Source organism: Cebus imitator, unplaced genomic scaffold (genome assembly GCF_001604975.1).
Source record: "Cebus imitator isolate Cc_AM_T3 unplaced genomic scaffold, Cebus_imitator-1.0 Scaffold118, whole genome shotgun sequence".
Classification (NCBI taxonomy): Eukaryota; Metazoa; Chordata; class Mammalia; order Primates; family Cebidae; genus Cebus; species Cebus imitator.
The window spans coordinates 562,000-571,989 of NW_016107433.1; the positions used below are offsets into that span (position 1 = coordinate 562,000).

The following is a 9,990-nucleotide window of genomic DNA, read 5'->3' on the forward strand; positions in this document are numbered from 1 at the left end:
ACTAAAAATACAAAAAATTAGCTGGGCATGGTGGCACGTGCCTGTAATCCCAGCTACTCGGGAGGCTGAGGCAGGAGAATTGCCTGAACCCAGGAGGCGGAGGCTGCTGTGAGCCGAGATCGCGCCATTGCGCTCCAGCCTGGGTAACAAGAGCGAAACTCCGTCTCAAAAAAAAAATAAAAAATAAAAAATAAAATAAACAAAAGGGGAAAATACAAAAGTTGAGCTAATGAGAAAAACAGTGCAACTTCACTAACAAATCAAAATTAAAACAATAAGCCATCATTGCCTGCCTTTCAAACTAGCCCAGATGTCTGCATTCCCCTCCTGGCTGGCCTCCTCCCTATGCTGTCTCACTCTCCCAGTCCAGTTTGCACTGCAGAGTTCTAATACAAATCACACTGTGTCACTCACCTACCTAATAGTCTCCTCAATGGTCATCAGGAGAAAAACAAGCTCTGTTGCCTGGTACATCTGCCAGCTTGCTGCCTGACACCGTTCTAGGCTCATCTCCTGCCATGTCTCAGTTTCAGCCACACAGAACTTGTGCGATTGTTTCCAAAAGTATTCCACACCATGGTGCCTTCACTTGTGCTATTACTCATCCCATTAGCCCAACCTTTCTTCTCATCCTATTCCTTCAGGAAGCCTTCCCTGACACCACCAGTCTCCTCCGGATGTCCTTCTTTATGTCCCCGTCGAACTCTTGCCCCAGTGTCATAGCGCTGAGCACACGATAGCATGATCATTCATATTACTTGTCTTTCTCCTTCAAGTAATGTGAGCTCCTTAGGGAACTGTGTCTTTTTATCTATATAGCCCCAGCACTGTACCCAGAGCCAATTATGTATGAATGTATGTATTTATACGTATATGTATGAGAATATATGGATGGATGGGTGGATGAATAGATGGATGGAGATACATGAGCAGGGTCACGAGTAAGCTGAAGTAAGAAAAAACTGAGGAAGGGACAGGGGAGGGTGGGTGCCTTACCTCCCGAAGGGCATTCTGGGCTGCACGGTACCAAGCCCAACTCACGAGGGAGGCCTCTTTCTGATCTGACAGAGGCAGGAAGCTCAGAATATATGTGAGCATCTGAGGGAAAAAGACAGGGCATTGGGGGCTGTTAGAGCTGGAAGGTCTTTGGAACCAACTCCAGCTGACAGTACCATGGGTCTGAGGGCACCAGAGCACTGACTTCTTTATCTTGGATGTGAAGCTTCACGAAGCATTCATTTCCTTGCTCCAGGCTTCAGGTATCTTTACTGTGAACAGACCTTTCCTGAGCTGGATACAGGCTTGCACTGAGTGATAAGAATCAAACTTCCTGCCTAGCTGGGTAGAAAAAGCCTGGGCATTGAGGCCAGATAAACCTAGTTCACATCTCTACCCTGCCAACTGACCTCTCTGAACTTTGTTTTCCTTATCTGGGGCAATGGCAGTTGTAGTGAGATCAAATGGGTTATTGTGAGAATTAAAGAACACAGCCAGCTGGGTGTGGTGGCTCACACCTGTAATCCCAGCACTTTGGGAGACTGAGGTGGGTGGATCACCTGAGTTCAGGAGGTCGAGAACCTCCAGCCTGATCAACATGGTGAAACCCCTTCTCTACTAAAAATACAAAAATTCATCAGGCGTGGTGACACATGCCTGTAATCCCAGCTACTTGGGAGGCTGAGGCAGGAGAATTGCTTGAACTTGGGAGGCAGAGGTTGCAGTGAGCCGAGATCGTGCCATTGCACTCCAGCCTGGGCAACAAGAGCGAAACTTCATCTTAGAAAAAAACAACAAAAAACGGAACATAGCCAAGTGTCTTGCATAGGACCTAGAGCACAGCAGGCCAGGTATGCTCCCTCTGATTCTCAGGAAATCATAGGTCCTCCTGCCCTCATGGCTCAGGCTCTGAGACCCTGCTCTTTTGCCATGTTCTCCACTGCCACCTTGCCCTCTCCACTGGTTGTTAAGATTTGATCCCAGCAAGACCTAGCCTGGGAAGCTCAGGCCCTTCCCCCCACCTAGGGTGTGGTGTGGGTCAAAGCCCTAAACAGAACTAGGGAAGGGGTTGCCACTGAGGCCTAGAATTATTTGATATTAACTATTATTTTCTTCTGGAATCTTCCTTCCTGCATCCCAATTGCCTCATTTTTGGATTCTTCTGTGGCTCCTAGGGCTCAGACCTGTGTCTTTTGGTTTTCTGTTTACCAACACAGGAATAACCAACAAGTCAATATTCCCATATTGTCTTATTATCTAAATGCTAATCCATATTGCCAACTGTCCATGCAAATGTTTAGCCATCGATCTAATCTCAACCAAAGCTCATATTCTACCCTCAGCCCAAAACAGCCCCTCCCAACTTCCCCTTCAATGCCAACAGTGCATCCACCTGCCGTAAACCTTCAGGGTTCACCAATACTCTCAGGACAGTCTCTACTCCTGGATCAGCACTGTCAGGTGTTCGTGCCTAATTGGACTTGCTGGTCCCTGAACACTTCGGACTATTCAAGCACTTCTGTCCCTTCCTCCCAGATACAGGTGTAATGCACAGGCTTTAGGCCAGCCTAACCTAGACTCATTCAAATTCCAGCTCCAATACTTCCTGTCATAGTGCTGTGTGACCTTAAATAAGGTATTTGACCTCTCTGAGTTTCAGTTTCCATATCTATAAAATAGGGATACTTAAAAAAAATCTAGATCATAGTCTTATGAGATTACATTTTACATATATATAGTGTGTTCGTGAAAAGTAGATGCTCCATAAATGGTTGCTGGATTGTTGTTAGTAAAATCTCTGCCTTTGCAACTTTCCCACCTCAGTAGTTCAGATTTCCACCACTTGAAACCTGGATTCCTTCCACAATCTCCCACCTGAACTCTCTGCCTCCAAGTTCATCCTTGCTAATACATTCTGCACACTGTTACAAGGTTAATTTTACCTATAAAACAGCTTTCAGTTTCAGCTCACCCCTGCCGTAAACCTTCAGGGTTCACCAATACTCTCAGGACAGTCTCTACTCCTGGATCAGCACTGTCAGGTGTTCGTGCCTAATTGGACTTGCTGGTCCCTGAACTTCCCCAATCCAGTCTCCCCACTGTCCTACAAACACAGCATATCTATTTCCTTTTGCCTATGCAGGCCTTTTCCCTGGGATGCCCTTCCTGAACCTTGACTTCACCAACCCATTGTAATCGCTCCTTCCCTTCTCAGATGCCAAGCATATAGGCGCAGTGCTCAGCCAGTACTTACTAGATTAAATTTAGGATGGACAGTCCAGTCCTCTACCTCTATTTTCACCAAGAGTTTGCTCAGGGAAGGGGTCAGGGAAATAAAATAGTCATTACTGAGAGGAGAATGACTGGGAGAATAGACTTCTGGACCAGGAAGGCTAGGCATGGGGAAGACAGTACTGATGGGAACTGGGACTAACCAAGCCCCAATCCCTTTGGGGAGGAAGGAAGCCTGTTTGAGCTGAGTTAAGATACTGGCCATTCTGTCTTTTGGGGCTAAGCAGCCAACCCAAGAACAAAGAGAGAGGGGAACAAACCTGTCATCCTTTGGGGTGAGTCGGGGAGGGATACTCATTGACCTAAGAAGGGGGTAGTCTTTCTAAAGGAACCAGAGGAGGCAGTGATAAGGATGGAGTGGCCATCCCATGAGCCCCATTTCAAGGGGGCTACTGGATATATGATTGGTCACTCATAGGATTTATGGGGATGGAATAGTTAGCCCTTGAAGCTAGGCAGGGAAGGGATGGCACTGCAAGCTCAACGGGGAGGGAACAGGCCTATTTTTGCTAAGTATAGGGAGCATCATTCCAGGACTGGTGACCTGTTTCCCATGGGCAGAGAGAGGGGTTTGCCAACCTCAGGACAAAAGATGGTGAAGCCATTCCAACAGGCCACTGGGGACAAAACCTGTTATCTTCCTGGCAGATGGGGGCAGAGTGGTCTTGTCCCTGGCTAAGAGGAAGGAGCAAACATCCTATGGAGTGAAAGAGGTAAGGGCGGCCATCACTCGGGGCCTGGGAATGCGGAACAGGCCTGTCCTAGCTAAAGGAACTCAGAGATCACTGCAGTTGATGGGGAGGAAGCAGTCTGTTTCTCACTGCCAGGGAGAGGGGGCGGCTGTCTCTGTCGGGGCGTAGGAAATGGAGAGATCATCCCAAGGGACCAATGGGGATAAGATCAGTTACCCTTCGGGACGATGAGATGGAGCGGACATCTTCCAGAAGTGAGGGGAGAGGAGACAGCCACCTCAAGGGAAGGAGATGGGCAGAGGGCCTGTTCTCGCTGAGGTAACAGGGCAGCCATCTCCTGGGGCCGATGGGGAAGGGCAGGACGGTCCCCCAAGCTAAGGGGACAGAGTGGCCCAAAGGCAGAGCCGTTACCCAGAGCTAGTAGGTCCCGGAATCTGCCGGGCGGGTCGTTTCCGCCAGGCTGGAGGGGCCGGGCTAGCTATCTGACAGCCCCTCCCCCAAAGCTCGGGACCCCGAGGGCGGGGCCTGTCCGGAGCTAGGCCTGAGGGCGGCTTCCTCTCACCTCCTGGGGCAGCGACTCCGCCATCGCATCCCTGCCTCCTCCGCCCCCCGCGCAATGCTTTCTGGGAAGTGTAGTCTCGCCCATCTGAGGCGGGGCTTAGGAAGGAAGTGAGTCCTATTTCCGTCCCAGAAGCTGACGACTTCGGTCTGCGCCGGAAGTATATGCGCTGCGGATGTGGTGCTTAGTGATTGCGGTTTCGGTCGCTCTCCCTTGTTTCCTGGGCTGGGTGTTTGCCTCGCACCATGGCGGTAAGAAGAGTGGGTAGGGCAGGGTCCTCACCAGCAAAGCTCTCCCGGGGCTGTGAGAGTGAAAACTAAGAAAGGACATTAAGGGATGTGGGGTGGGCCGGAGGGGGACGCCATCCCCTGACCAGACTGTAGTAGAGCGGGGCAGGGGGATGGCGGCGCAGGACCATACCAGTACTAGTGCCGGAGTAGGGTGGGCTTCGGTACCAGAGCAGGCCAGAAATCTCTGACCTGAGGTGGGCGTTAGCCCAGATCGGGCCTACGCCAGCGGAGGCATGAGAGAGGCACTCCGCTCAGGAGTACCTTTGGAAGAGTCGTTAGCCCACAGCCAGACTACCAGCGGAGCCAGAGGCGGTATTAGCTTAGGGTTGAATTGTTCCAGGGCAAGCGGGAGGCGATCCTAGCTGTGGGTGCTGGAGAGATGGTGTCAGCCCTAGACAGGGTGGACTGGAGGATGGGTGGACATTCCAGGGACTGTGCTAGGTTTCAGCACTACGGGAACCTGGCTGAGTTGCGGCTGGAGCTCTATAGCTAACCAGGCTGGTGGGGAGAATAAGGAGGACGGTGGCCTCCTGACTGCATCTCATCATCCCTCTTCAGCCCAAGGGCAAAGTGGGCACGAGAGGGAAGAAGCAGATATTTGAAGAGAACAGAGAGACCCTGAAATTCTACCTGCGGATCATACTAGGGGCCAATGTAAGTGCCTGCCTCCTTGCTTTTATGCCCACTTACAGTCCCCAGTCCTCAGCCCTGCTTGGTGAGGAGTACTGGTACCCGACAGAGCTCTAGAAGAGAGCCCCAGTCAGAAAGAAATGAGAGAAGATCTGGGCACAGAGAAAGTGCTGGCTAGTAAAACACAAAGGAAATGAATTCAGTCATAGCTGAATTTGAGAGCCCTTCCTACCTACAAGTACACAAAGGCTTCTTTCCTGGACTGAGTTGGGTGTCAGAGGAGAGTCTGGGTATTTGGGATTCAGGGAGCGGGACCCTTCCTTCAAGCCAGTAAGAACAACCTTGCTCCTCCCACAGCCTGGCCTAATCCTTGGTCAGAGTTGAGGGAGACCCGTGGTTTGAAGTTATCTTCTGACCCCAGCCTGATCCTGTGATTGCTTGCAGGCCATTTACTGCCTTGTGACCTTGGTCTTCTTTTACTCATCTGCCTCATTTTGGGCCTGGGTAAGTATTTACATCCTGGGAGGTGGGAGGTGGATGAGTGCATAGGGTTAGTGGCTGGCCTTTTATACCCTCATTCTTGCTCTGCAGTTGGCTCTGGGCTTTAGTCTGGCAATATATGGGGCCAGCTACCACTCTATGAGCTCGATGGCACGGGCAGCGTTCTCTGAGGATGGGGTCCTGATGGATGGTGGCATGGACCTCAACATGGAGCAGGGCATGGCAGAGTGAGTGTCCCCCACCGCCAGCCCAGGTGAGCGGCCCCAGGGCTGGGGCCCAGATAGCCCAAGAAGCACAGCTACTTGCAACTTGAAAAGGGTGGAAGGGAGTTGAACTGGGGCCCATCTGCTGTCTTTGGCAGCCTTCTTTCTATCCACAGGCACCTTAAGGATGTCATCCTGCTGACAGCCATCGTGCAGGTGCTCAGCTGCTTCTCTCTCTATGTCTGGTCCTTCTGGCTTCTGGTATGTGGGCTGGGAGCGCTCCCAAGAAACAGCATCTAACTCTTCCTATCTTTTATTCCCTGCACCTTGCTTCAAGTTACTGTTTCTCTTGTAGGCTCCAGGCCGGGCCCTTTACCTCCTGTGGGTGAATGTGCTAGGTCCTTGGTTCACTGCAGACAGTGGCACCCCAGTACCAGAGCACAATGAGAAACGGCAGCGCCGACAGGAGCGGCGGCAGATGAAGCGGTTATAGCCATTGACATTGTGGCCACAGGCCGCTGGCCCTGGGTGGCTGTGTCAGGCTACATGGCCCCTCTTGCCTGGAGCAATGAGGGCCTAGTCCAGGGGCCAAAAGCAAGTCTGAGGTATCGGGTATGCTTATACTGTGTAGGGTCATTGAATAAATGGCTTAGCATGTGGCTGACGGCTGTGTGGGTGATGAGGGATGAGGCAGGAAGAGCTAGTCCTATGGGATTTCCCCCCTGCTACAGACCTCGCCTGGTGGGGACCCTGAAAGAAAAAGGCTGTTGGATTCGCTAAGAAAATTTTATTTTGCTCCGTGAGTTCAAGGAGCCCACACACATGCACATGCATAATATGCGCATGCACGCTCGCACACACACTCTCACATGCACACACACACACACAGCTAATACTGCTGAAGGCATGGCTCCTGGTTACAGAGTTCTGGGGCCAGAATTCTGCCCTGGGCCCTCCTCACTCTGTCATCTCTTGCACTGCAGTCTAGGGTCCAGATAGATTTCCAGGATGCAGCACATTCACACCTCCAGGCCAGAACCCTTGCTCAGTCCCAGTGCCTGCACCAGGTCATCTCCGAGCCCACTCTTCAACGTCCGTCTCACTGCAGGGACAAAACAGGATTGGAGGGGGTTGATGGGGTTCAGGTGGGCAGTGGGGTTGTGGGGGGTTACTTACAAGATTTGCGGTTGCCACGGGAACGCTTGCGTTCCCTAGCAGCTAAGGCACGAGGACCGCTCTTGGTCACAGACTGCACCAGCAGGTCCATGATCTCATCTGATGTATCACTGGGTAAACTGGAGCCTGGAGGTTCTTCTGGGGGTACAGCGGAAGGCCCCACTGTGGGCATGATTGGGGAGCTGCTCTGGACCATGCCTGAGGGAGGCAAGATAGGGAGGTCAGGCCAAGGTGGTCCTGGAGCCCAATCCCCCAGCAGCTGTGGGTCTCACCTCTGCTGCGGCGATTGTGTGTGGTGTCCTCAGGCCTGCTAGTCAGCAGACTCTTCATACTAGCATGACTGTCAGCGTCTCCCCGGCCTGGCCCACTGCTCACAGCCACTGGGACAGAGGGGTTGCTGGGGGCTTCTCCAGCCACACCTGAAAACTTCTCTGTCTGGAGAGGGAAGAAAGGTGAGCTGGAAGGAGCGAAGGAAACCATGGGGGTGGCAGTCAAGACTAAGACCTGGAAGGGCATCCACCTCGGTGATCATGCGTCCTCGGGTCTTGTTGCGCTCACGGTACGTGGCCCGCTTCTGCTGCTGCTGTAGCACTCGTTCCCGGCAAGTCCGATACTCAAGTGCAAACTCCCGCAGTGTGTGGCAGAACTGCGTGATGCGCACTTCACGGGCTGCCTGTGGGGTGTAGCCCAGGTAGAGCAGGAAGGCATGGAACCTAGGCAGGTGGGAGTAGGTAGGGAAGGTGAGTCCTGCTTGTTGTCTGAGGGAGGGTGGTGGTGATCCTGCCCCTCTTGGGCCCATACCCCTACCTATTGCAGACACGGCGGTGCACTATCTTCAGCATGGCAACACGGCGGGCACACTGGGCCAGGAAGTGGGTAAGGCGGGCACGCAGGGCTGGGGCCAGCTCATGCTTGGCCAAGCTCCGCAGGCTCTCCTCAGCTGCCCGGCTTCGGCGCTCCAGCTGCCCAAGGCTTTCAGTCAGCTGCTCAAAGTCCACCTGGGAGAACAAGGGGGTGTGCACTGTCTCCCCACACCTGGTAGACGAGACACTGCCCGAGGCTGCCTTTGGGCCAGACGGGCCAGCTTGGGCTCTAAGGAGACATCCAAAAACTCATAGATATCCAAAAACTCACAGACTCTTGCATTACAAGAGATAGACAAGTCAATTTGATATGATGAGGGACAGAAGGTTTCTTGGGGGAAGTGGCAGTTAGAAACAGACCCAAAGACTGAGGAGGTGTGGCCAGGCTAATAGAGGAAAGAACATGTTTGGCAGAGGGCATAGCTCACACTAAGGTGGCTGGACCAAACCCTGGCACAGCAGCCCAAATAGGGAGGAGGAGGAGGAGCCAGGCCCAGGAAGCAGCGCTCCCTCATGCCTCCTCTGGCCTTGGTTGATTCTGGCAGGTGCTAACCTTGGCACAGCGGGTCAAGGCAGGGATTTCTGAGTAGAGGTCAGAGGATTCAGGCTGAGTCTGGAGCACTAGGGAGCAGAGATGGTGTAGCAGTGACTGCCGGCGCACGGTGTCCTTCACCTCTGACACCTTCTCCAGGTAGCTCAGCTCAAAGCCGCTGCTCTGAAAGGACCCTTTCTGAGCCTGGGCCTGGTTGGCTCCAGAGCTCTGACTCCCCAGTCCCCATGTACTTTACTCACCTGAGAGCCATTGAGGAAGTTGCCCACAGCTAGGAGGGTAGCCAGGATGCAGCGGAAGGTGGCATTCTGTACCAACTGTTCCATACCCACTTTTAGGTCAAACAGTGGCTCAGCAATTTCCTGGTATGGGGGACCAGGGATTCTCAGACTACATGGTCATGATGCTTACCTGTACCTACTGTCTATCCCACTCCAAGACCCAGGTACCCGCTCCATGCTGTCATAGTCCAGCTTGAAGGCCCAGAGTTGTAGACGACCAGCGAGGCCACTAATGGAGGCAAGAGTCATCAGGAAGTTCTCGGCTGGGCCCAGGGGTATGTCAGGGTTGGCCAGCTGGGCTTCCTCGATCTTCTGCTGTTCCTCCTCCGTGGGCATCATGGTCAGTAGCTTCTGAGGATGTAGCCAGAGCCTGACATGGCCCCCTCAGTGCAGGCCTGAGGCCTCAGGCATTGGTCTTCACCCCTCCCTCAGTCATCTAGGGGAGGTCCCAAAGTCTGGGGACTACCCTGCAGAAATGCCAAGCCCATGCCCACCACTGGAGGGACAGGAAATGCCCACCTACCAAGGAGAGGGCCAGACCTCCCACCCACCAAGGGACATAGCTGGGTGTCCCCACCTCGATGCCATCCTTGCTGACAGCAAACTCATCAAAGTTGAGCAGGGCAGCCTTAATGACATGCACAGGTGGCAATGTGGTTAGGCCAATATTGATGGCATTGCTGCGCTTGGGGTCCAGCACTGTGGTCATTGTCCGACGGCCCTCACCAGCTTTCTGCATGGTTGGGGGAAGGGCAATGTAAGACTGAGGAAGGGACTAGCTGGGACAGTAATATAAGCGGGCACTCCAAGGCCCTCCTCTAAGTAGCCAGATGATGGGCCAGGCGCGGTGGTTCACGCCTGTAATCCCAGCACTTTGGGAGGCATAGGTGGATCACTTGAGGCCAGGAGTTCGAGACCAACTTGGCCAACATGGTGAAACCCCATCTCTAAAAAAAA

General features: G+C 53.0%; 4 protein-coding genes across 10 annotated transcripts in view; 2 read left to right on the forward strand and 2 right to left on the reverse strand.

Moving 5' to 3' along the window:
• Window positions 1–4,602, reverse strand: part of LRRC29 (leucine rich repeat containing 29) — a 19,458-nt gene extending 14,856 nt beyond the window's left edge. The window contains exons 1-2 of the mRNA XM_017539293.2: window positions 4,543–4,602; window positions 997–1,098 (exon numbers count right to left, since the gene is read on the reverse strand). Of these exons, the coding sequence (XP_017394782.2) occupies window positions 997–1,098; window positions 4,543–4,566 (126 nt within the window). The 5' untranslated portion in view covers window positions 4,567–4,602. The remainder of the gene's footprint in view (window positions 1–996; window positions 1,099–4,542) is intronic.
• A 71-nt stretch (window positions 4,603–4,673) lies between these two features.
• TMEM208 (transmembrane protein 208) lies at window positions 4,674–6,822 on the forward strand. Of its 2 annotated transcripts, none has more exons than XM_017539297.2 (6): window positions 4,674–4,790; window positions 5,388–5,483; window positions 5,904–5,963; window positions 6,051–6,187; window positions 6,340–6,424; window positions 6,519–6,822. In XM_017539297.2, exons 1-6 carry the CDS (start codon window positions 4,785–4,787, stop codon window positions 6,654–6,656), a joined length of 522 nt encoding a protein of 173 aa, XP_017394786.1. In that variant the 5' UTR covers window positions 4,674–4,784; the 3' UTR covers window positions 6,657–6,822. The 2 variants fall into 2 exon arrangements, with proteins under 2 accessions (XP_017394786.1, XP_017394788.1); XM_017539299.1 differs by having other exon boundaries at window positions 4,679–4,790; window positions 5,271–5,483.
• SLC9A5 (solute carrier family 9 member A5) overlaps window positions 6,125–9,990 on the forward strand; it is a 44,742-nt gene continuing 40,876 nt past the window's right edge. The window contains exon 1 of the mRNA XM_037742285.1: window positions 6,125–6,213. The gene's annotated coding sequence lies outside the window, so the exon portion shown is untranslated. The remainder of the gene's footprint in view (window positions 6,214–9,990) is intronic.
• Window positions 6,931–9,990, reverse strand: part of FHOD1 (formin homology 2 domain containing 1) — an 18,137-nt gene continuing 15,077 nt past the window's right edge. For all 6 annotated transcript variants that reach the window (XM_037742278.1, XM_017539281.2, XM_017539286.2 and 3 more), the window contains 9 exons: window positions 9,611–9,766; window positions 9,202–9,384; window positions 8,995–9,114; window positions 8,756–8,917; window positions 8,147–8,337; window positions 7,860–8,052; window positions 7,612–7,774; window positions 7,340–7,537; window positions 6,931–7,265 (listed from right to left, as the gene is read on the reverse strand). In XM_037742278.1, coding sequence (XP_037598206.1) covers window positions 7,183–7,265; window positions 7,340–7,537; window positions 7,612–7,774; window positions 7,860–8,052; window positions 8,147–8,337; window positions 8,756–8,917; window positions 8,995–9,114; window positions 9,202–9,384; window positions 9,611–9,766 — 1,449 coding nt within the window. In that variant the 3' untranslated portion in view covers window positions 6,931–7,182. The remainder of the gene's footprint in view (window positions 7,266–7,339; window positions 7,538–7,611; window positions 7,775–7,859; window positions 8,053–8,146; window positions 8,338–8,755; window positions 8,918–8,994; window positions 9,115–9,201; window positions 9,385–9,610; window positions 9,767–9,990) is intronic.